This window comes from Cupressus sempervirens, chromosome 7 (assembly GCF_028749045.1).
Source record: "Cupressus sempervirens isolate cs-2001-9-10 chromosome 7, ASM2874904v1, whole genome shotgun sequence".
In the NCBI taxonomy this organism is placed as follows: Eukaryota; Viridiplantae; Streptophyta; class Pinopsida; order Cupressales; family Cupressaceae; genus Cupressus; species Cupressus sempervirens.
The window spans coordinates 113,476,152-113,503,255 of record NC_143124.1 but is presented as its reverse complement, the minus strand read 5'-3'; the positions used below and the strand labels follow the sequence as shown (position 1 = coordinate 113,503,255).

General features: G+C 33.0%; 1 protein-coding gene across 1 annotated transcript; it reads left to right on the top strand.

Moving 5' to 3' along the window:
* The first annotated feature begins 3,275 nt into the window (after positions 1-3,275).
* Positions 3,276-4,060, top strand: LOC149545761 (uncharacterized). The gene is made up of 2 exons (XM_089794367.1): positions 3,276-3,452; positions 3,560-4,060. Exons 1-2 carry the CDS (start codon positions 3,353-3,355, stop codon positions 3,811-3,813), a joined length of 354 nt encoding a protein of 117 aa, XP_089650493.1. The 5' UTR covers positions 3,276-3,352; the 3' UTR covers positions 3,814-4,060.
* The last annotated feature ends 23,044 nt before the right edge of the window (positions 4,061-27,104 follow it).

Below are 27,104 nucleotides of genomic sequence, written 5' to 3'. Positions count from 1 at the left end.
AAGAGAATATAAAACGGTATAGGCCAGAGCTAAAAATTGGAGACCGGAATTGGGTAATCTTAAATGCAGCACAAATATTATATGAGTTTTAAAAATATATGGAGTCCATCATAATTCGGAGCGGTTGAACTCATAAAAACAATTAAATTGTCATAAAGTCGAGCAATTGAAAATATTTTGGAATTTGGACGTACAACACAAAGTTGTCATGCGGCAGCTGGATTAGATTATTTTTACTTTTCATTTAACACAATAATTCTCTTTCTCGCGGAAAGGTTTCAGAATAAAAAATTATTAATCACTATATTTCTCAAAAATCTAGAATCAATCAGAAAAAATTATAAATGCTATTTGATAAGAAGAAGCTCAAATTATAATTGTCATTTCGTACACGAGTCAGAAATGGTGAAAAATAGTGACTCCTCTGAAACAGCAAGGAAGGGGAATATCATCAAATGGAACGAAACCTCGAGATCTGACTAAAGTTGCTGCTAAATGAGATTAGCGAGTTATTAACAAAATGAAGAGACCACTATTGACAAAGAGAAAGATTAGATAAGTGCAAAGGACCAAAAACAAGAGTCCCATCTTTAAAGAAGCCTTTTGGTGATCCTCATATGCATGCAACAGTTCGTCTTCGCCAGGTTAACAGAAAACGACTCTATAGGAGCAGCCTCTATTTCCTAATATATTTTTTCTGAATTCCCCGAAGTGATCTTTTTTTGAAACAAGAGAAAACAAAATTGTATAGAAGAACAAGGAAAACCTAAATACCGCACACATTCTATATAATATTTCAGGAAATATTGAACGTCACAACGCAAAATTCTCCTGGTTATAATTGGCTTCATTACCATCGGTGCCTCCGTCAACGGCAAGGGCAGGTGTAGCTGCCATGAGCATCGCCATTCCCGTCATTACGGTAAAGAAATAAACGTTATCTTTCTGTTCTATCATTTTTGCTTGCAAAAGCTTCAAAACGCTATCAGGAACGGTTACAATTTTTACTCGGTTCAGAATATTTTTGTCAGAGCGTCCTAGAGTATTCATTACTTAAACTAACTTTACTCTGCTTTTCCTTCAACTCTATTCTGAAAAACTTTTAACTTAACTAACTCTATTCTGATAGAGTTTGTTGCCTCGTTCAAGTGGCCAATATTACCGTTGTGTTCTTGGTTTCCCACTACTTCGGTCATACAATCTTAGCCGTCAAATACATTCCAGCTGTTTAAACGATTATATTTATTACATCGAGAGGCGTTCTATACAATGGCAGCACAAATGCTCAGCACGGGAATATGTCAAGATTCTTTGTCAATAAAAAAGAATTGGGAGCGGTTACAAACTTTCAAATTAAATATTAAAAAAAAAATTTCGAAATAATAGCTGGTCGAAATAATAGTAAGCCAAATGGAGGCCGAAAAAGTAGGGCCGAAAAAAATAGGGGCGAAATAATTTCAGTATGATTTTTTTTTTTTTGTTAAATATAATTTTGCATGCACATTCATGCTCTTTTTTTGGTGGGGAGTGGGGGAATTTGAAACAAATTCGTGGAATGTGAAGAGACGTCTGTTGGAGGATATGAGGAGCCTCTCAGAAGTTATAAAACCAAGGCTCCTCATTTCATTTTCATTTTATGTTTTTGCAAGAAGGAAGAAGTGGAGGTTATTGGAGGATTAGATTGGAGTTTTTGAATAGGAGTAAATTGAAGTTTTGGAGTAACATTTTTTTAGGTGAGATTTCTATTTTTTTTTTACATTTTCATTTAGATTTAGAGATAGATGTAAATTGAAATTCAAAATTAGTTATAATATTCTACTTTGATTTAGATTTCAATTTTAATTATTTTTATTTAGATTTAGAATTCTGTTCATAACTATTTACGCTTGCATTTAATAGTTTAGTCTTGCATGTTTGATTTAGATTTAGATTTGTATTCAAAATCCATTTGATATATATATTTTATAATACTTTTCATTGTTAATGGTGCTTGATGGGAGTGTTTTAGGGGTGTCTTCTTTTCTATTTCTGAAATATCTTGGTCCAATATGTACTTTCCTAACCAGAGCTATCCATTTTCTTTTGATTCATGCATGAAGCTTCGCACATTGCTGGGATTGAATGAGAATGGATTAAAGATAAATCATTGACTCTGGATCTGGATATGCATTTGGAATTGGCTCTGCTGTGGCTCCAATTTATAGGTTAAATTATGAAATTATAACATATATTAAATTTATGTACGTGATTGGTGTATGATGAAAATATATGAGACCATGTTCAGCTTATTCAAAATCTAAGTGGATTATTTTAATATTAAAAATATATAAAAAATAAAAATAAATAATATGTCTATTTATATATATTTATAAAGATATTGACAGTATAATGAAGTTCTATATATTAAAATTTCTCAAATGAAAACTAAGTTAAAATGAATCAATGTTTTTTTTTAAGAATGGTTCATATTTTAATTTGACATACAATGTCCATTTCAATTATTACATTCTATAAATGCTTTAATCTACTTATAAACTAATGTTAGGACTACTCTCAATTTATTGTATATAAGATTATACATTCATCATGTTTCATGGATTTACAAGAATACCAACCAATTTGGTAAGTAAATTTTTTTTTTGACAAATATATTAGTAATAAAAATGAAAATCAACATTTTGAGGACAATAGCTTTTACATCTTACAATGTATTTGTTCAATGTATGTATGTCTATATATATATACACAGTCAATATAATGTGAATCTATCCTTTTTTTAAAATTATACATGATTTATTCTTTATTATTTAAGAAAATAATAACTATTTACTTACAATATTTAACATATCTACACAAAATTATATATCACATATGATTTATTTCTTTGAAAAAAAATTGTTCTTTCCTATACTTCTTTTTAAAACAAAACATTTCAATGTGTCCATATTCCACACACCGATAAGAATCTCTGGACAACTTTCTCCGTGAAACTTTTATATTTATTATTATTTATAATGACTTTTACCCCTAACTTGAATTGCCATGGCCCATAAGAACCTATTCTCTCGTTCCCAACAGATATAACTCAAAAGCTACCTTTATTCTTTTTATCGTTGAAAAAAGCTGAAAGAAAATTTTCTGTTGCCTCGTTCATAGCGCCCGATCCTACCTGTCTTATTCGCTGCTCCGTTAATTCAATTATAACTAATTTTATTCTTCTGGTCTGTAGTTCGTTCAATGCGGCCTTTATCATGATTTTCACTCTGTGAAACTTTGCTACTCGTCTCAGCTACTTCATTGATCGAACCCTTCGTCAGAAGTTGACAGCATTACAGAGGTTTTCTTAACGAAAATGGCATCACATAGAGGATTCGAGTATTTCTTTGTCCTAATGATCGGAATGGCATATCTCATGGCGGCTGGAAATGGCGCTGAGGGATACACACAGAGGAGTATGCCGCCATGCTTTTCAAAATTTTCGCTTTATTTTTTCGCTACTTTCGAAACATACATTTTACCTTTTTTCTGTGGAAATTTATTGTAACTTCTGTCGTCGCAGGATCGAAACCCCAGAGGATGAGGCTGTTTCAGTCTGATACCAAAGCGCCTTTCTATGTCAAATTCTCAAAGACAATGGACACGGAACCTTGCAGCCCGTCTAATAATAATCATCCAGGTGATTCTACTTACATGATCGCATACGAGCAGGCGCATAAAAGCGAAAATATATTCATCGTCATCATTTTCCTATTGCTCGCTCTTCTAGCCATTTTATGGCTCCATCGTCTATGTGTGGACTTTGTATTCATTTAGCCTTTGGTTTAGCTATAGTTTAAGAGTCAGATCTCAAGACTTCGTACAGTTTAACAAATATACTCGGTAAAACCTTTTCCCGTTCATTGAGAATAGTCACTGTGTGAAACTTCAATGCATTTTCAAACAATCCCTTTCTTTTTCATATGATTTTGTAGAATAGCTAAATCTGCTCCAAATTCTGGTTGTCTTGCTTTCGCTGAACAAAGCTTTACTATGATTGATATTATCCTAAAAAGGATTGTTTAAAATTTAAGCCATTTCCCTTCAAATACAATCGTCATTTTTTCCGCTGTGATTAGCACAAATTATAACTACTTTAAAAATCTTCTAATTGTTTACGGTGTTTCTTCTTATTGAAGCGAATTTATTTTCATGAAAGGTTGTAGGTTTCTGAAATGTATTATTACCAGCATTATCGATTTCTTAAACTGCTCTCAGAAAGGCGAGAAAAAACAGTTTTAATATTTGTTTTTTTGTTTTATTTTAATATTATATTCAAAATAGTTTTTTGAACTGTTTTTAATCATAATAATTTGTCTAAACGAAACTTATTATTCAAATTATTTTTTATATAATTTTATTGTAGGGTGGAATAAAAATAGATGATTTAAAACACATTTTATCATTTTTAAATGATAATTAACAATTAAAGAAGTAATATTTTTATTAATGTAAATTTGATTAATTGCATAAATTTATAATATCTTCATTTAAGTATACATGTAGATGTGTATGATGGGAAGAACTAGATTAAAAAGGAAGTTAGTGAGTATATCTATCCATTATAGATAATCTCAGTGATCTGATCTGTATCCTATTTACTTTTTTTAAAGGAACAAGACATTAATAGAGCAACATTAGACACGGCCTCCTTTGTTACGTATTCATTTAGACATTCAAATGTAAAATATTGCATAAGGAAAAAGCTCACACGGAGTCCTAAAAAAATCTAAGTTCTAAAATCCCTAATTGCCAAAAAATTTAGAACTTCACTGTCATATGTAAGTCAACAATAAAAAATAATAAAGAGATGTCTTTTACTACTTGATTAGTTTAATATGTCCAACCACATACAAATATAAATTGTGTCAGTATATCATAGTCTTAAAGTTGGATGAATATAGATGATCTCAAATGAAACAAATTTAATATGTTGGATGTGCAATCTTAAGAACAAATATTCAAAGTAACAAGTCAACATCTTAAATAGAGATGATGAACTCACATGTTGTAAGTAGTAGATTTGGTGTTATACTACAAAAATGTGATGTCAAATTATTAGTAGACAAAAATATTTAAAATAAACAATTTTTTTTTATAAACTTATAAACTTAATCTATTAAATAGTAATGGAAGTCATCTTCATAATTAACTTAAAAGCCAGGGGTCTAGAAAGGTGAAACTCTCATGTCTTTGACACTCAATGGAATAATAAACTCTCACCTCCCTTGCGGCTAAGGCACTTAACAAGGATCCCCCACAACTTCTTCCTACTAACAATTAGAAGAATCTTGAAGGGTTGGGGGTCACTAACACTGGAAGAGAGACAAGAGATCCTACAACAGAGATTCGATAAGGTTACCGAGATTCTAATTAGGGTGATGCATTTTGTTGCATCTATCCTCCATCCTCTACATGTGAGAAAGAAGGTATCACTCTATAGGTTCCTAGCTTCTGTTGTTGGATAAACTAGAGGCAAAGGAGAAGAAAAGGGGAATTAGTTCTCCTTTTGTTTTCAATTTTAATTTTTTCTATTAAGTCTCAAATATTATTGTTTTTTTATATCTTATGACCTCTTTTAATTTCAAAAACATTTAATATATATTTGTTTATAAATTAATAGATGGAACATATGGTTGTGAGAGCCCATATTTAGGTTTCTCCAAATTCATTTCTAAAATTGTGCTATATTTTTAAACTTTTCTAGCCCAAGAATTTTTGAAATCAAAAGTATAATATTTTCCTTGCTATTATAATTTCTCAAATTCCTTTCCCCTTTAATTATCCCCCTATATTCCACTTTCTTTCTTGCACTAAATAATCTAATCCTTCTCAAATTTTATATGCATCAAAATATATATATTGTTGAATTGTGAATCTCCCCCATCTCATCTAATGACCATGCCATAGAAAATGATATTTTCCCTCAAATATCTTAACCTCATGTCGATCAATAAAAAGGTTTCAAAAACATTTGCCAACATGAGCCAAATCTTCACTAGTAGTCCACCGCACCTTACTAGTATTCTAGTTGAGATTCATAAGGGTAAGGGAGGTGGTCTAATAAGTAAAAAACCATTCTTTGTCTCAAAAACTTGACTATGGAGTATTTTCGTAATCTTTGGAGAAAAACCAAATTTATTTAAATACACCAAACCATATCAATGAAGAACTTTAAGGCAATGTTTCCTAGTTGTGCATGAAGTGCAAGGTTCTAATTCATTGGTCCCTATTTTAGTATTAAAAGTGAAAAACTATCCTTGGACTTAACTACTTGATTATGGAACATTTAGGTAAATATTTGTTTCTCTTTTCCAATTATTTCTAGAAAAATAACTTTGACACTAGTGTATATGATAAATAAATAATTAAATAAATAATAAGATAAAATAGTTCTAATTCAAAGAAAAAAAACTTAATCTAAAATTAATCAAACTAAATCTAAATATTATATTTTTTAGCTAAATCTAAATATTATTTTTTTAATTTAAATTATTTTATAATTATTATTTTTAAAAACAAAAGTAGCATGTGATCATATAGATATATTATAAGTCTAATGCATCAAATGGTATAACATTAATAGTCTTTCCATTCTAACAACACTCCCCATCCATGCTCCATTCCATTTTGTAAATTTGTTTGTTTCATCAATTTTTATGTATTAAAAAGTAGCCATAAGGGGTTGACCCCGATTACAACAGGTTGGAGATTAGCTAGAAACCATACCACTATGACTCAAAATTTATCATACCTAGTTGGATATTTAAAACAAATAAAATCGGAGTCCTAAATCAAGACTTTATGACCAAACTACTTTGCTATCCTATTATTTCTAGTGTCCCTAGGTTGATTCAGTTTAGATTAGGCTACTTACCCCATTGTTAGAAACTTGTTTGCACCTTGGGTTATTATGCTTGGAGAGTCTTAGTAATTTTTTGTCCATCCACTCTCATAAAAATTTAATTTTAATTATTTATAATTTGGGTAAATGATCCTCCTAGTCTATATGTGCTAGTGTATTCACCCAAAGTTGTTGGCACCTTTGTGGCAGTGTTGATTTATGCCTATTGCAAAATTTTATGTTATCACATCTCTTTTGGACAAGTGAGTGTTTTCACTATCCAAGTTTGGTACCACCATTTTTTAGGGTTATCCTATCAACTAGTACCTTTTCTTTCATGCCAGTTACAACAAGACATCAAGTAGATCAAACAAAGTGACCTCAAGTCATCTTTATATAATTACCTTTAGTTCAAACTCATCAAAGACGTAAGGGAAAAGAACCTATGTTTGTTCAATTGCTTGAGAACATTCCATAAGATTTGTTTGACCAAAGTAGTGACCTTATTGAGTTGAGTACACCCTTAACATCACCTCACTCGGATGAGGATAGATATTTGGATGCACACCAAAGGGCTGAGAAAGGTAAGCATTATGCCTATCAAGAAGAGAAATACCAATATGATGATCAAATTAGTAAGCCTTCCACCACTCATGTGAATGTAACATATACTGGTAATAGATTTAGACATTCAAAACCATGTACGCCACTCATGAAACCTTTAGTTTATGCTAGTGATAGACTCAAAGTACTTGAGTGTGAGAGAATAGCCCTTCTAGAAGAACAAGCTAAGAAGGAAGAAAGCAAAGTTATGATTGAGATATAAAAGAAAGCCCATCAAGAAGCACAAGACCTTCTCGTGGCTTTGCAACTTGACAATAAGTTCATCAATGTGCACATTGGTGGTGGAAAAAACTCTCCTCGACCCACCCCTCCTAGGACTCAATGACGTGGAAGACACTCAAGAACACCTTCATGATCTCCTAGTCCTAGAGGAAGGAGAGCTTTGAGACATGATTATTATAGGAAACCAACACCTCCCAGAGTTTCAAGAAAACCTTCACAACAAGCTCATCATGGCTTACAAAATGAAGGTTGTAGCTCAAACTTTGACTGTGATTCTTATGATTTCATGGCCATGCAATGAAACCCACATTTTGAGCAACATATGGAAGCATATATGGACCAAAATAGAGATGCATATTTCCAACATTTAATCAACAAGTGTGCTAAGGTCCGTTGTAACTTTGATGTACACAAAAACATTCAAAAGCATGATCCCTCTATGAAAGAAGAAATTTACCAATTGAAGAAATAGCTGAAGCAAATATTGGCACCCAAGAGTTCTTTTTAACTTGATTCAATTTATCCTAATCCTTTTGATAAGAGTGTTGACATGAAAGCTTTTCTTAGAAAAATTGAGATTGCCCAATGTGACAAATATAATGGAAATGGGGATTTGAATGATCATGTGCATTAGTTCTATATTATGAATTTTGTGTTCCATCATGAGGAATCATAACTTAAGAGATTATTTCCAAGGAGTCTTAAGGGTCAAGCAATGGAATGATTTACCAATATAACTCATCCTATTAAGACATTCCCTGAGTTAATTTAGAGATTTGTTCAACATTTTTCATACAATCTTTGACAATCTGTTTGACTATTGGACTTATGTGACACAAAGAAAAATCAAGGAGAATCCTTTGTTTCTTTCTTGCAAAGATGGAGATGACAGTGCTCTCACTATTCTAGGACTATTCTTGAAAAAGAAAAGATTGAAGTATTTGTTAGTAACATGGTTCCTAAGATGAAGTACAAAGTTAATAAGATGTTTTTTTTGAGTCCTTTGATACCATCATTGAAGCCGTTTTTAGAATTGAGGATATTTTGAGAGTAAGGTATTTTGACAAAAAAATGGAAACAACAACAACAATGGTCAAAATAACAACAACAATAACAAGAATAAAGGAAAGAACATATATTGGAATAAGAAAAAACAAGTGGTTAATGATAGAGTTGTGGATTCCTCTAAGCCAAAAGACCAAGTTTTTCTCCCTTTGGCTAGTGCTCATCAACAAAGTAACAAGTAAAGATATCAAGAAAGGCCTAAAGGAGAAAAATGCAACTTTACACAATTGGGTGAGTCATATGAAGAGATATTCATGAAGCTCCTTGCTTGTAATGTTGTGCACCCTTATGATGCCACAAATTTCTACATACCTAAAGTTAAGCCATGGTGATGGGATGAGAAGGCCTATTGCAAGATTCGCAATGGCATTGGACATGATTTATAAAATTGTAGGAGATTTAAGCATATTGTTCAAGATCTTTTTTAGAATGGAAAACTTGAAATAGATGGATTAAATACCAATGTTGATCACACAACATTCAAAGAACCTTTTCCCAAGTATGGGAAAGGGGAAGCTTCCCAACCTAAGAATGGCAATGCTACAATCAATTACACTTATGCAAACATAGAAAATATTGTAAATATACTTGAGTTGTAGAAGAAAGTGTCAACATTATGGAAGATAAAGATCCTGGTGGTTATTATTTAAATTTGAGCTCTCCTATCCTTGGTGAAACACCTATTTTGGTGCTAAGGGGTGCTCACTCTAGAGAGTCATCTCAAGGTTCCCTTGTCATTAGAGGACCCAATTCAAACTAGTCAAGTAAGCCTAAACAAGTGTCTTCCCAAAGTCTCAATGTTGTTATGTTAAGTCAAGGTCCCTTTGTAGACCTAGTTCAAACCAACCAAGTAAGCCAAAACAAGTACAATCTAAGTATTTTCCTTCAAAACTAGTGGTTAATCCTAGGTTGAATTATTAATCTTGTTGATCAATTGCAAAGAACCCCAGCTCAAATTTTGATGTTTGAGCTTTTAGAGTTGTCTCCAAGACACAAACAAGTCCTTGAGGATGTTCTGTGCATGGTAAATGTCTCCAAAAATTTAGATGTCAATCAATTCTAAAACATGGTTAATCATATTGCTAGCTCTTATTATCTTTCCCTTTTGAAGGAAGATGATAAATCTTTGAGCCATCTGCACAATATTGCCCTTCACATTGAGGCCATGATCCATAGAACCTTGTTAGGTGCATGTTGATAGATGGGGGTGTTGGGTTTAATATTTGTTCTTTGAGTCTTTTAAAGACATTACATTATTCTAAATAAGTTATTGATACCAAAAGGAAGATTATTATCAAAGCCTATGATGAGGCAGAGGGAAGTTCAAAGAGGTTGACCATCATTCCCATTAGGGTTGGTCCTATTGAAAAAGATATTTTATTCCAAATAGTTGATGTTAGACCCCTTGCATACAATATTTTAGTTGGTAGACCATGAATTCATGATATGTAAGTAGTGTTGTTTACCTATCGTCAGTATGTTAAGTTCCCTTACAATGGAATAGAGATTTATATACTTGGGGATAATACTTTGTCTATTAACTCAATTTAAGAAAGTACTCATATTCCCCTCAATAGAGAAGTAGATGATTTTGATGCAACTTTAGCTGAATGTAAAGACAAGTTTAATTCCATAGACCTTGGCATGTGGGGATATCAACTCAACTCCCTCATAGCATTACCAATTTCACCTAGGTCTTATCGTAAACCTTCTTAAGAGATGAAACCTTCCTCTTCATCTATGACATTATTTGACACATTTGTATAGTTGTCAATGCCTATTCAAGATGAGAAAGAAGACGTGGCTATTAAAGATTGGATTTATAGAGAATAGAAATATATGTACAATGAGAACTTCAGTCCCTCTCCTAAAGCTTATGAAAGAGGGTATACTTTTCTCAAGAAGATGGGCTATCCTAGACATGGCCCTCTTAGTAATAGATTGGATGCTACAGCTAAACCCATTGATCATGGTCATTTCAAATGCAAGTCTAAGAAGCCAGTTGGCCTAGGATATGCAAATCATAATAATGTTGCTCCTACCCTTGATAAGTTTGATAGTTAAGAAGAACATACCTTTTAAAATGAACAAGATATGTGTGAACATTGGATCCCTTCTACTAATCTCCTTTGGGGACATTTAGATAGTCCAGTATCTCATGAGACAGTTGCAAATTTAGAAAAAGAGAGTGTGACCCTTGATAATATTGAGGCTTCCATGTCCAGGCATCCCAACCCTTCATGGTGTAAGCATCCTAGTTGAGATTCAAAAATATATTCCAATGAGTATGAATGCGACTCCCTCTCAGAGCCTTGTACATTTAATATGGATATTGATGTTCTTCATACATATAGTTCTCAACCTAAGTTAGTTGATGATTCACTTATATGATCAAATGATTTCAACCCACATGCTACCTTAGTGGACGATTCTTTGTTTTTTAGGAAAAATCCCAATTTGGGTAGTTTAGGAAGTTACTTGATGGACTTTGACACTTTGGTCACCAAAGATATCATTCAGATTCATAACCTTGAACCAGTCAATGATTTACCCCTTGTTCATCCTGATTTTATTGATTGGTCCCAATTCAATCAAACAATTGAGCATTTAGTGTTTCAAAATGATTATGAGATAGCCTTTTATTTGAATCCCATTGAACTCGTAGTCTCTTCCACCAGTGAAATAGCTACCAACATGATAGAGCTAGATATCAAGTACTTTAGTCACAAAATAAAAATAAAATAAAATAAAAAGAATAGGAGTTTTAACAATGAAAATGACTATGTGGCAGTGTCAGAGTAAAAAAAAGTAAAAAGAAAAGACGTATCCAAGGGTGAAAACCTCTCTGAGGCATCTAAGAATGAGGTACTTGACCATCTCCCTTGTTATTTTCAAGATAGATCTTCAGTGCTCATTGAACCAACAAAAGCAGTCAATTTGGGTATGTATGAAGCTTTAAAAAATGGACTTAAGATGGCTATAGAATGGAGAATTATAGAGTTACACATCTATTGGCATTCATAGCTGATAATCAACCAAGTCAATGACAATTATTTAACAAAAAAATAGAAGTTGGTATCTTACAAACAAATGGTTTATTCCTTGAGAGACTACTTCACATTTGTCTCATTTTAGCAAATCCCTACAGAAAAAAATAAAGTAGCTAATGCTATGGCTACACTTGCTTCACTTCTTCAATTAGAGCAACATGAATCAAGATTTGAATTCCTAGTAGAAGAGCTACATCACCCTATCTATGATTCCAAGAAAGTCATGTTTTTTTTACCCTTGTTGGTCATGAGTCATCCTGTTACAGTGCCATTTGTTCATACCTTCTTGATGGCATTATAAATGAAACCTTTAACTAATCTAAAGATAGAACCTTATTCGAAGTGCCTCTTTCCATTCCCTTAACTCTAGAGTTTTGTATAGGAGTCATCTAGAAGGAACACTTCTTAGTTTCTTGGAAAAGGAAGAATCCAATCAAGCATTAGTTGGCATCGATGAAGGCATCTATGGGGGACATTCCAATGGTCTTTCAATGGCTTGAAGGTTGCTTAGGGCATGGTATTATTGGCCCATGATGCAGATTGATGTAGTAGCTTTTGCAAAGTCATGTGAAAAGTGTAAAAAACATGGTATCTTGATACATGCTCTAGGTAGGGGACACATTCCTTCTATATCTCATTGGCCATTTTAGTGTTAGGTCTTTGATCTTGTTGGGTAGATTTAACCCAACTCATCATGTGGACACAAGTTTATTATCACTACTATTGATTACTTCACTAAATGGGTAGAAACTATCCCACTTTCTATTGCCTCGAGCAAAAAAATTTCTCTATTTATTCTAAATCATATTATCTATAGATAGAGAGTTCCTTCTGAGATTATCACCGACAATGGAGGCCAGTTTAAAAATAAGGACCTTAAACAACATTGTAAGAAATTCAAGATAAAACAACATTGGTGCTCCATTTACTTCCCACAAGGAAATGGTCAAGCATAAGCATAAAATAAAACCATTCTCAAAATCTTACATAGAACAGTTCATAAGAAAGGTAGTGATTGGCACTTATAGATAAATTTGGTTTTGTAGGCCTAGAGAACGAGTATTTGTACCCCTATTGGGGCTACTCCTTTTGTCCTTATATATGGTACTAAAGCAATGTTACCATTAGAGGTTGAGATGTCTTCACTCAAAGTTTCCCTTAAATGTCTTCCTATAGATGAAGACTACCACACCATGAGACTTCAAGAGTTAGAACTTCTAGATGAGAATTACCATGCATCAGTAGACCATATGAGGGTATATCAAAAGTGCATGTCAAAATAATTCAACAAAAAGGTTCACCCTAAAGAATTCTAGTTGGGAGATCTTATCCTACATGAAAATCCTAAGAACCAATGTAATAGAGATCAAAAGGGTAAATTTGAACCTTACATTATTACTATAATTTTTGGGTCTGTGCCTATTTACTATCTACAATAGAGGGAGAGTAGCTCCCTGGTCCTATCAATGTCTTGCCCCTAAGGAAGTTCTATCCATGATGCCCATTCTTTCTAGGGGCATCTCTGTACATATTTATTGATCCTCAACACTTGGCCTTTCTCCATCATGCCTTGTCCTTGTTGCCTTGGTTTGGAATTGGTCTATGTCTAGGGGGCATAAATGTGTTAGCTTTGGTCTCTTGTCTACATTAGTCTTTAGGATAGCTTGCAAATGGTGTTTTTCAACACCACCCCAACTATATTTTTTTAATACAATGCTTAACATTGAGTGTTTTTCAACACTTATAAATTTGGGTTTACCCAATTTTGTCATGTGATCTTATCTACTTGCAAGCATTTGATCCTTATCCTTGGAACTTAGTATCATTTAACACACTTAAACTTTTAAACACAAACACTTAATACTTGACCTATGCCATGATTTTTCTTTGTGTATTGACTATTATTGATTTTTCCTGAGTGTCCTTGTCTGATAATTCTCTCAATGATGCATAGCTAGAGGACTTGGGGCATGGGGCATGTTTTTACTTGTTTTCTACTTGTGGGCATGCATTTTAATGTATCTTTCATTATTAGACTTCATATTAGTTTGCATTTTTAGGCTAGATTATGAGTCTGAGAGGGTTTTCCCTTCATCTTTCTAGTGGACTTTTAATCAACTGTGGTCATGTTTTATTCTTTATTTCCTTATCTTTTTTCATGAGCTCAATCGAAATTTCTATCTTAAATGGTTGATTGATTTTGGGGCATTCTATTTATTACAAAAAAAATTGTTTTCTTCTTTCTATTTCTCTCCATATCTTCCAAATTTCTACCTTCCATTTGCTTTCACCACACTTCTTTTCTTCTAATTCACCTTTCGAGCGTCATATTATATGTTTTTTGATCTACCTTTCTTATATGATTCTTATATCAAGAACTTTATCTTTTGTTCGATTTGATCAAATTTATCAATTTTCTATTTCTCCTCTATCTCATTTCGATTTTGATCACAAGGGGGTAGTACCTATCAACTTCAATCCTTGATTCAATTTTATCAATTTTAGCCTTGACTTTTTAAAGTCAAATTTTATTTGTATTCTTTGTCTTGATGTGTTCCCAAATTGACCACACATCTAGGTTGTGTTGTGACCGACAGTCACCATCACCCAAGCCTGCGACCCCTGCATTTCAGAATATGCCAGCTGTAGATACCCTGGTTTAGCAGAGCACAAGTCAACCTCAAGCAAGGAATGGTCAAGGTGCAAAATCCTCCATTTTAAAAAAAAATCTCTTTCCAAATACCATGGATTGCAAGTTTAATTTGGCAAGGAAATATTGTGCAAGGAAAAAAATCCTTCATTCTTCAAAAAGCCCACTTTCCATAAATCATGGAGCGCAGATTTGATTTGGTGTGGATTCTTTTATAAAGGATAAAAATCCTTCATTCTTCAAAAAGCCCGCCCCTTAAAAGTCAGAGCATAGATTGGATTTAGTGAGGAAATATTGTCCAATGGACAAAATCCTTCATTGAAAGAAAATTCCGCTCCCACAAATTGTGGAGTGCATAATTGCGCCAGTTGAGGAAAGTTTCCTTCAGAAGGTTAATCCCTGACTATTGTGAAATTGAACTTTCAACATCCATGCAGTGAGATTTTAAGGAGAAACATTACATGAAGGATTAAATCCTTCGTTCAATAAAAAGTCCGCCCTTGCAAAAAAAAAATTGAGTGCAGATTTGGGTTGGTAGTGAAATGTGTCTAGTGGATGAAGAATCCATGATTGCCATTAAACTGTGATGCACCCCTTTTTTTAAATATGCTTTATGGAAGATTATTAAAATTCATTGAAATTTGGAAAACTTGAAAAATCACCCAAATTTCCAAAAATCCAAAAATTGAAAATGTCAAAAATTGTTAATCTTGAAAAATGGAAATATTGGGAAATTTGAGAAAATCCAAAATTTAAGGCAAAAGAATGAGAAATCCTTATCAAATGAAAAGTTGGATTCAAAGAAAAGACAAAAAGGATTTTCTTTCAAAAAGTTTTTTTTTTGAATTTACATTAAATATTAAATATTAGTTTCACTGATATTTGATTTGATTATTTAAATAATAATCTAAAAAAATAAAAAGTGGAGAAAAGTTGGAAATGAATTTGATTTTTCATTAAAAAATGGAAATTAATTAAATATTGATTTTAATAGATATTTAATTAATAAAATTAAAAAAAAATAAACATTCAAAATGGGAGAAAGAAATACTTAGCTTCATCATAAAGCTAAGAGCATCAAAATAGAAACTTTTTGAAACAAATAGCCAAAAAAGTGACAAGTCACACAAAAGATGGAAACCTTGATGGCTAAGTAAAGCAACTACCTAATTTTAGTCTACACCTTTAAAGGCATCTTTTCTGAATGATGATTTATATAAGAAACCCTCTCATTAATTCATGCTCATACAAAAAATTGAAGAGAAAAATTGAGAATAGGAGTGAGATTCAAGGAGTTCAAGGAAGTGGATTTTTGGTTTCTAAAATTGTTTAGGAGTTTTCTAGGAATTCATGATAGAGGATTTTGAATCCTATCATAAAGGAATTTTTTTCTGCGGTGAGTTGTGAAAATTGCATATTTCTCGTGGAAGTATTGAAAAGTGAATCTTGAAAGGAATATGGAAATTTTGGCAAAAATCCAAAATCTTTGTCTTATGGACAAGTTGTATCTATTTTTTTTTAATACTTTCCTTGCATAGTCTTATGTAAGTACATTTTCTATTTTGCGGGAAAGGAGAATGGCAGAGCCCAGAGGAACATGAGAAATGTGAGGACAACTAATAAAGAATGAAAGGAGACGATTCTATCCTAAATCCAAAATTTTGTCAAAGTGGGCAAAAATCAGAGATACAAACCTTGACAGCCTTGATTTGAAAGATTTTAACTAGAGAATGCTCAAATACAATGACTATCACAAAACACACCTAGCCACAAGAATTGTGAGAAGTGGAATTTTTGCTCCAGCTGGTTTCCCTCCTTCTTTTCAACATCCAAAGTTAATTATGGAATGTACCATACACTATAGTCCTAGAGACAGAACCATTAGGGATTCTAAATGAAATGTTCTGGCAAATTTTTCTCTGGCATCCATTTCTGAAGCATTTGAAATTCCTTCTCACCCAAGGATGGTCACAAAAACATAGGAGCAAGCACTAAGAATCTATACCTTTGGAGTCCATTTCGGTGAAGAAATAATCAACAAAAGATGGCTAAAAAAGAATAGATCACATCATTCCAAGATTCCTAAGGAAATAGTATGGTTCAATTTGTAGAGGGAATATAGTGATGTGGTTATGATGTCGAGTCGCATATTTGGCATGCCTCATTCTTATAGATTTGAATCTTGGATGTGGTATTTTGTTGAGCAGGTGATCGAGGAAGGCGACATAATAGATTGGGTAGGGCTCATAAGTGATAATTTAAATGAATATTTGATGAATCTAGAGCATACAAGGAAATTTTACATGAGCTCATATGTCATCTACATGCTAGCAAGGAGGAAAAATTATGATGGACTATGATGCAAAGGACTGATTGGAAGTGGAAACCAACACCTCAAAGTCCATGAATAATACCCACAGTTGCATTTGTATTCAAAGGATAATTACATGAGGGTTAATGATATATTTTCCATGCGTATAGTAAGAACAATACAAAAGAGGCCACATATAAGAATGTCAATAGGTGCGATGAAGTTGGTCGAGGAATATGCTGCCCGGTTCATTCAGTTTTCCACCTTTTCATACATCTGAGTTCAAGGATTCTCCATGGAGCCATACAAACTTCCCAGGTACCCAACAAACAAGATGGTCTTGTTAGAGCTTACTCGAAAACTTACAGCCTATGACAAGATTTAGAAAGGGAAGAAGAAGTTGGGATTCTAGTTTCTAATTTCCATAGGAGAAGGGAAAACTGAGGTATGCCCATGTCTAAATGCTGCAGAGAGATCATTAGATGAGCTTCACTTCTTCCGCCTTCTGCTTTATCCAAAAAGGAATGATTTTGATCCTTACAACAAGATCTCATCAGTAGGAGGATCAAAGTACCAACACAAGGTTCACCTTGAAGACTTTTGGGCAAATGCAGTAGACGAGAACGTGATTAGAAAAAGGTTGCATTCAAGACTACCATTGAACATTATTAGAACATGCAACATATTCAAGGTTCCTAATCAAATGGAGGAGGACCCAAAAATGATGCGAAAAGGATTCAATCCAGAAATGATAGCTCAACCAAATGATTGGAAGAAGAAAGAAATTACAGATCTCGAGGCTCTTTCAAAACTAGTCTTAGATTTTACAAAGTGGTGGATCGAGCGTAAGCTTGACAAATTAGTTGCACCAGCTAATGGATTCACGTATAGTTTGGTTGGTCATAGACCACTTAGGGATGAAAGATCAGGAAAAATATCTGAAGGGATTGTTGAGGAAAGAGGAACTCCATCTGAAGATGTAAGAACCAAGAAAGGGAAAGAGGTACCTCAAGAAAAGTGCCCTAGGATTGAGAAAGTCATCCAAGAATCTCAAAATAAGAAGTAGAAACATGGAGATGCTCCCTCTTCTCTGAGTCAAATTCCAAGTGTCCAAGAGATAGAAACATTTATAAGGCAAGATGCAGGGACAAGTATAAGGAGATTTGAGCAAGAAGAGAATTTGGATAGGCTAATTCATGATAGGTTGAGTATAAATGCCTATGAAAAGTCCATGCAAGAAAGAGGGAGAGATCAAGATATTTCTATAGAGGAAAGTCTCGCTACGATCTTAGAGCGAGAAATAATTAATGATGGAGATGGCCCACTAGAGGAAGAAACTCTAGGAGTAGCAATACATCTTCTGAGTGCTAAAGCCGTAGTTCCTGAGGTTACAATGGATAGTCTAGGAGGTGAAGAGGAGATTGAAATTTGAGCAATCCAAAGGAAAGAATAATTGGTAATTCTAGGGGACCAAAGTATACCCATTCTAGAATGGTTCAGGAAAAAAATTCAATTGCATCAACAAAAAGAGGTTGATCTAGCACTTGAATTATAAGAAATTTTCTACCGATCAAACAGATCAAAAGAACAAGAGAAAGCAAGAAGATATACTAAATTCATCAAAGGAGAATCAAGATCTAGAATCTTGAAGATTGCGACTCTCACAGTTGAGAAAGGAAAAAATCAAATTTCTCCAGATGAATATCATGTTACGGAAGAAAATCTTGTTCGGGCCTCCTGAGAGAAAATATTAGAAGAATTTGATGACTCCACATAGGCTTTGAAGGATAGGCTGAAGAAAGTAGAAGAATGGTATAAAAAGTAGAAAAGAGAAATTTGGGCCTTGTGTTAGTACATCAATAACTTGTCTCATCCAGTAAGAGAGGGAGGTCCATCATTTGTCCCTCCAACAGGTGTTTCCAATGAAGTGGTAGGTGATATTGACAGAATCAAGTGGATTGCTTAGGGTGCAAAGATTTGGATTGAAGGAATTTAGGAGGTAGCCTTCAAACATGTAGAATAATTAGTGCAAGTGCACAATAGGTTATTGGTTATACTCTCTAGGATCCAGTGCATGGAGAAATCATGGGTGGATGAGCATATTTAACAAGAAGAGGTGATTGATGACATTCAGAATCTAATGGAGGCCCCAAAGAAAGAATTGATTGATGGTCAAGTTATCAACGAGGGGGATGTCTATGATTTTATTCAATGGTACAGTGCAATGATCATAGCTAAGGAAATGTTTGAGAGCTTTACGAGGGAATCTAGTTGATGCAGGAAGATTGTTGATAACATCAAGCAAGGAATATCAAACTCAGTTACATCCTTGTTATCACAGGGATTGGTGGAATAAGAAATGACAATTAATAATCTGAAAGTCAAGTTAGAGGAATTCTTTCAACTAAATGTATATGAAAGAGATGATTATGAGAACTTCTCCATCTTCTCAAATACAATGCACACTACTAAGGACTTACTACCAGATTAGGATGAAAGCTTGGGAAAAGTAGAAAGAGAAATTGTGAAAGAGCAATTGCAGTTCTAGAATTCAAGCAAGAATTTGCACCAAGCATCAATACAGAGGAGTTGGAAATAGTGTTAGATCGATTTTGATCCTTCAAGCGAAAAAATCAAGGATAGATGTATTAAATGCATAGTGGGTGTCCTTAGGGATCATTTATTACACCCCACTCCATCCTAAACGAGCATGCATAGTGGGCATTTATTACTCACTACAGTAGCAGATTCCTTGTTGCATTAATATAGATTCCTTTCCTTTGCCCTAACCCTAACTAGGGCTGATCTGGCACAATCTTGGCCATCAGTTATTTTGATCATCCGGGACACCCATTATAATTGAGGACCTATATACAGGCCTCATTTCTCATTTGTACGAGGAGATTTTTATGAGATTGTTGCTATGAGTTACTGAGATAATAAAGTTTTCATTGGAGTTTGGTGAATACTTGAAGTGTCTTAGTGCTTGCTTGTTCTCTGAAATTTCTTCAATTAGATTAAGTTTAGCCTAGTTAATGTGTGGTGATTACAATGGAGAATATGATGGTGTATTGATGAATTCCTTTGGTTCATACTTTTGACCTTTTTTTGATTCTAACTCATCGTGCAAAGTTAGCCTAAACCCCTTTCATGCATATGCTTAACTTCTATCATTTGTATACATTGTTCTTTATGATGGCATATGTGGTGATATGAAAATCTTTAGCATAACCCTTGAAGATTGCACCAGTCCATGCTTAGTTGTAGTATAACCTGGTAAAGAAGAATTCAATAAATTAAGAAATTTGTCCACTAGAGTACTATTTGTTGTTATCACTACCCTTAGGATTAGAATAGAATTCATGAACCCTATCTTATTTAATTTTTGCATATTTTGTGAAAATTCCAAAAGTACTTCATTGCAAAACCTTAAGATATATCCCACATCTAGTATGGTTTGGAATGAATCTAAATAAACATGCAAGGCCACTTGTAATCATCAACAAATCACTTCAACCATCAATCTTATCCACAGTCAAGACTTGGCATAAAAGGAACCTTGAAGTCATTGTATGATCTTCTAGCAATCTTAGCATACACAAGACTTTATTCAAGAGAGGATAAGATATTTCGATATTTTTTTCTACTATTTTGTGAGTCATAAAACACACATCAAAAGGTTGCTGTATGATCCCAAATCAATCTCACACTTCAATTTCCTTTTTTGACTAAATGTGTTCCCAAATCGATCACATACTAGTCAAAGAGAGGCAAATGTATGCATTGTAAAATGGTCATCTAGATTATGGGCCCTCATTATTTAATTTATCAAATTTCCTAAACCAATATATTGCAATTTTTTATTAAATCAATTCAAATCATTTTCTTTGATCAAATTGTAATTAATTCAATTATTTCAACATTACCTAAGGTTTGATCATTTTATCTTAAGTCTTATTTAATTGAAAGAAAACCCCTCGATTGATTAAATAATTAATCCACATTTAATTAATTAAGAGAAAAAGCCCTCTTTTAATTTAATTTAGTATTTCCTATTTAATTAAAAGAACTTGCTCCCTTTTAATTAAAAGAAATCCTTCTTGAATAAGGAAATAAAACAAACTAAAATTAAATAAATTCCTTTCTTCCTCTACACTTAAATGCACATATGTCTAAGTGAGATTCCATTTAATTTTCCTCCTCTTTTCTCATTGGTGGAAATTTGTCTCATGCAGATCATTCTTTCTCCACCCTTAATTAAATCTTATTGCCTCTTAATCTTAGTCAACCATTCTTCTTTATAAGCGAGAGCCCTCTCCTCAATTTTCACATCCATGGTTATGCTATTGTTATGCTACAAGTTTGGAGAGTGATTTTTTTAGAGGAGTTTGAGCGTTATATCTTTTTGTGGAGAACTTCTATCTTCTTGTCTTCTTCTCTCATGCATTGATGGCTTTCTTCATCATGATCCATCCTTAAATTTTCATATTAGCTTAGATCCATATTTGCTTTCATAGATTAATCTTGTATTGTTATTTCCTTTCATAGATTTTATTTTCTTTCTTGCATTGCTTTGCATTGTCATCATTTAGATTAGTTTGCATCTTTATTTGTATTCATATTTTGATCTTTGAATCTCTCATTTTATGGTGTACTTGCATGGGCACAAACCAGGTCAAAGTGAGGGTCTCCATTACAAACCTTTGCACTCCATGAATAGAGAGCTATGAGCTTCCATTTGAGACCTCATTCTTGAGAAATGTTGGATATAATGACTCATAGAAGTGTGGTCATATTTTAGTCATACACCTCCTAAGGGAAAAAATAAATTCTGTAGACCCATTTCATTAGAAACTCAGAGCCTCTTACACAAACTCTTACCTTCGAGAGATAGGCCACACATGTTTGCAATGAGCTTCTCTATAATTTCAAAGGTAATCACATTGATGGCCACCCTTTTGTTAGCCCAAGAGTCTAAAAATTTCAAGGACAGTTGCTTGTCAAACCCTTCAATACACTCCATGAATGGAAAAAGGCCTCCTTCTAAAAAATAGATTTGCAACACCTCACTATCTCCGATGCAATCTTCAATTTTATCTGACTCAATAAGATTCTAGCTAGCATCCATGTCACCTTTTCCATGTTCACTCACCAAACCCTCAGTTTTGAACAACACACTTCTATTGCAGGATGAAGCTTAAAAATAGAGGATTTTTAAGATTATATCATTGAGAATTATTGCTTTGAAATAATCAAGTGTTGTAATGAGCACAAAGTGTAACATTTTCCAATTTCGACTCTATCTCTATACATATGAAGGGCACCTTTCCTATCATGCTTAAGGAATGTGAGATGCATCCCCATCCTATAATATGATATACAAGAGGTTTTGCATTATTATGTTTCAAAACTCCCATCCTTGGCAGTTGTAATCCTCTTACACAATACTGTGGATCGTCCTCTCACCTTCATCATAAATATTTTTAGTGGAAACACCACAAAGGGAAATAATTTAAAAGCCCTTTCATTCTTTCACCCTTTAAAGTGTAACATTAATCAATTTTCAATTTGCACCTGTAAAAATATTGGTTTAGGGTAGTGCAAATGCATAAATTATTATCATGTTAGTTTCATGAATATAATATATATTTTTTGTTTTATATAGGCCGAGGAATAATGTTTTAGTAAAAATGTAGAAGAGTATTCACAATAGACTCATCTATGGTAAAATTATTGGGATTCATATTGATATATTCGTCTATACATTATTACTTCTTATCATTAAATATTTTATTGTAGGTGAACAAGAATTTTCTATTGACTTTCTAAAAAAATTATTATTTCAAAATTATTAAACATGAAAAAGAAAAACATGTCTACTTATGAGAATTGAAGTCATTAAATAATTTTTAAAAAGTTTAAAATGAATCTTTAGGATCATCATTAATTTTGATGTCATAAATATGGTTCATCAGATATTTTTATCCACTCTATGGAACAATCAATATATCATGAATACAATTAATTTTTTATGTATTTAAATAACAACTAAAAGAGGGGAGCCAACCTCGAAAGTTAAGCCCGCTATCTAACCGACCCCTTTTCTAGTCATAAAAAATATCTTCGCATTTAACCCCCTAGTATTATCTTTCAAAACACTAGTATCCACTTTACTACTTTTAACATTAATACTATGCCAAAAAAATCCTTGACATTACAAACATTGCTACTAATAAAGAAAAAGAAAGTAAAGGGCTAACTATAGTAGTGGATTCCTTGTTGCATTAATATAGATTTATTCCCTTTGCCCTAACCCTAACTAGGGCTGATGTGGCACAATCTTGGCCATCAGTTATTTTGATCATCCAACCCACCCATTATAATCGAGGACCTATATACAGGCCTCATTTCTTGTTTGTATGAGGAGATTTTTATGAGAATGTTGCTATGAGCTACTGAGATAATAAAGTTTTCATTGGAGTTTGGTAAATACTTGACGTGTCTTAGTGGTTGCTTGTTCTCTTAAATTTCTTCAATTAGATTAAGTTTAGCCTAGTTAATGTGTGGTGATTACAATGGAGAATATGATGGTGTATTGATGAATTCCTTTGGTTCATACTTTTGACTTTTTTTTGATTCTAACTCGTCGTGCAAAGTTAGCCTAAACCCCTTTCATGCATATGCTTAACTTCTATCATTTGTATACACTGTTCTTTATGATGGCATATGCGGTGATATGAAAATCTTTAGCATAACCCTTGAAGATTGTACCAGTCCATGCTTAGTTGTAGTATAACTTGGCAAAGCAGAATTCGATAAATTAAGAAATTTGTCCACTAGAGTACTATTTGTTGTTATGACTACCCTTAGGATTAGAATAGAATTCATGAACCCCATCTTATTTAATTTTTGCATATTTTGTGAAAATTCCAAAAGTACTTCATTGCAAAACCTTAAGATAGATCCCACATCTAGTATGGATTGGAATGAATCTAAATAAACACACAAGGCCACTTGTGATCATCAACAAATCACATCAACCATCGATCTTATCCATAGTCAAGACTTGGCATTAAAGGAACCTTGAAGTCATTGTATGATCTTCTAGCAATCTTAGCATACACAAGACTTTATTCAAGAGAGGATAAGATATTTCGATATTTTTTTCTACTATTTTGTGAGTCATAAAACACACATCAACAGGTTGTTGTATGATCCCAAATCAATCTCACACTTCAATTTCCTTTTCTGACTAAATGTGTTCCCAAATCGATCACGTACTAGTCAAAGAGAGGCAAATGTATGCACTGTAAAATGGTCATCTAGATTATGGGCCCTCATTATTTAATTTATCAAATTTCCTAAACCAATATATTGCAATTTTTTATTAAATCAATTCAAATCATTTTCTTTGATCAAATTGTAATTAATTCAATTATTTCAACATTACCTAAGGTTTGATCGTTTTATCTTAAGTCTTATTTAATTGAAAGAAAACCCCTCTATTATTTAAATAATTAATCCACATTTAATTAATTAAGAGAAAAACCCCTCTTTTAATTTAATTTAGTATTTCCTATTTAATTAAAAGAACTTGCTCCCTTTTAATTAAATGAAATCCTTCTTGAATAATGAAATAAAACAAACTAAAATTAAATAAATTCCTTTCTTCCTCTACACTTAAATGCACATATGTCTAAGTGAGATTCCATTTAATTTTCCTCCTCTTTTCTCATTGGTGGAAATTTGTCTCACGCAGATCATTCTTTCTCCGCCCTTGATTAAATCTTATTGCCTCTTAATCTTAGTCAACCATTCTTCTTTATAAGTGAGAGCCCTCTCCTCAATTTTGACATCCATGGTTATGCTATTGTTATGCTACAAGTTTGGAGAGTGATTTTCTTAGAGGAGGAGTTCTTTTTGTGGAGAACTTCTATCTTCTTGTCTTCTTCTCTCATGCATTGATGGCTTTCTTCATCATGATCCATCCTTAAATTTTCATATTAGCTTAGATCCATATTTTCTTTCATAGATTAATCTTGTATTGTTATTTCCTTTCATAGATTTTATTTTCTTTCTTGCATTGCTTTGCATTGTCATCATTTAGATTAGTTTGAATCTTTATTTGTATTCATATTTTGATCTTTGAATCTCTCATTTTATGGTGTACTTGCATGGGCACAAACTAGGTCAAAGTGAGGGTCTCCATTACAAAACCTTGCACTCCATGAATAGAGAGCTATGAGCTTCCATTTGAGACCTCATTCTTGAGAAATGTTGGATATAATGACTCATAGAAGTGTGGTCACATTTTAGTCATACACCTCCTAAGGGAAAAAATAAATTTTGTAGACCCATTTTATTAGAAACTCGAAGCCTCTTACACCAACTCTTACCTTTGAGAGATAGGCCACACATGTTTGCAATGAGCTTCTCTGTAATTTCAAAGATAATCACATTGATGGCCACCCTTTTGTTATCCCAAGAGTCTAAAAATTTCAAGGACACTTGCTTTTCAAACCATTCAATACACTCCATGAATGGAAAAAGGCCTCCTTCTCAAAAATAGACTTGCAACACCTCACTATCTCCGATGCAATCTTCAATTTTATCTAACTCAATACGATTCTAGCTAGCATCCATGTTGCCTTTTCCATGTTCACTCACCAAAACCCTCAGTTTTGAACAACACACTTCTACTGTAGGATGAAGCTTAAAAATAGAGGATTTTTAAGATTATATCATTGAGAATGATTGCTTTGAAATAATCAAGTGTTGTAATGATCACAAAGTGTAACATTTTCCAATTTCGACTCTATCTCTATACATATGAAGGGCACCTTTCCTATCATGCTTAAGGAATGTGAGATGCATCCTCATCCTATAATATGATATACAAGAGGTTTTGCATTATTATGTTTCAAAACTCCCATCCTTGGCAGTTGTAATCCTCTGACACAATACTGTGGATCGTCCTCTCACCTTCATCATAAATATTTTTAGTGGAAACACCACAAAGGGAAATAACTTAAAAGCCCTTTCATTCTTTCACCCTTTAAAGTGTAACATTAATCAATTTTCAATTTGCACCTGTAAAAATATTGGTTTAGGGTAGTGCAAATGCATAAATTATTATCATGTTAGTTTCATGAATATAATAAATATTTTTTATTTTATATAGGCCGAGGAATAATGTTTTAGTAAAAATGTAGAAAAGTATTCACAATAGACTCATCTATGGTGAAATTATTGGGATTCATATTGATATATCCGTCTATACATTATTACTTCTTATCATTAAATTTTTTATTGTAGGTGAACAAGAATTTTCTATTGACTTTCTAAAAAAATTATTATTTCAAAATTATTAAACATGAAAAAGAAAAACATGTCTACTTATGAGAATTGAAGTCATTAAATAATTTTTAAAAAGTTTAAAATGAATCTTTAGGATCATCATTAATTTTGATGTCATAAATATGGTTCATCAGATATTTTTATCCACTCTATGGAACAATCAATATATCATGAATACAATTAATTTTTTATGTATTTAAATAACAACTAAAAGAGGGGAGCCAACCTCAAAAGTTAAGCCCGCTATCTAACCAACCCCTTTTCTAGTCATAAAAAATATCTTAGCATTTAACCCCCTAGTATTATCTTTCAAAACACTAGTATCCACTTTACTACTTTTAACATTAATACTATGCCAAAAAAATCCTTGACATTACAAACATTGCTACTAATAAAGAAAAAGAAAGCACAAGGGCTAACTCCCTACCTTCTCCTCCATGTCCTCCACCTTCTTTTCATGAGGATCATCCATGGTGGGTTTCTCATCGTCCTCCTTGAAAGGTTTCTCTTGTAAAGTCTTGATCCAATCATATGTTACAAAGTTGTAGAGGGAATGGGTGATCTCACTCTCTTTTCCCTTGTCCTTCTTTCCTTGCTTACCTACACACAAAAAAGAGTGGTGACCATTGAGTGCATGAATTTAGTGGAGAACCCTACTAGGGTTTGAACCTTAGTTAAATTAGTTTTGAAGAAAGAAAATTATACTGTCCAATACCAATTGGGAAATGAATGGATCTTTTGGTCTTGCACTTCTTTTTTATCTAGCCAATCTGCCTGCAAACTTTTGAAAGAACCAATTTATCATCTACAAAATGAGGTAACATAATAGGACAATCTTAAAATCCTCCAATGCAAATGTAGGTGAACGTGGGATATTATATGGAGAAGATGCCATAAGTATTGATGAGATGGGCTACTTCAAGAGAAATTTGTAGTCCTATATCT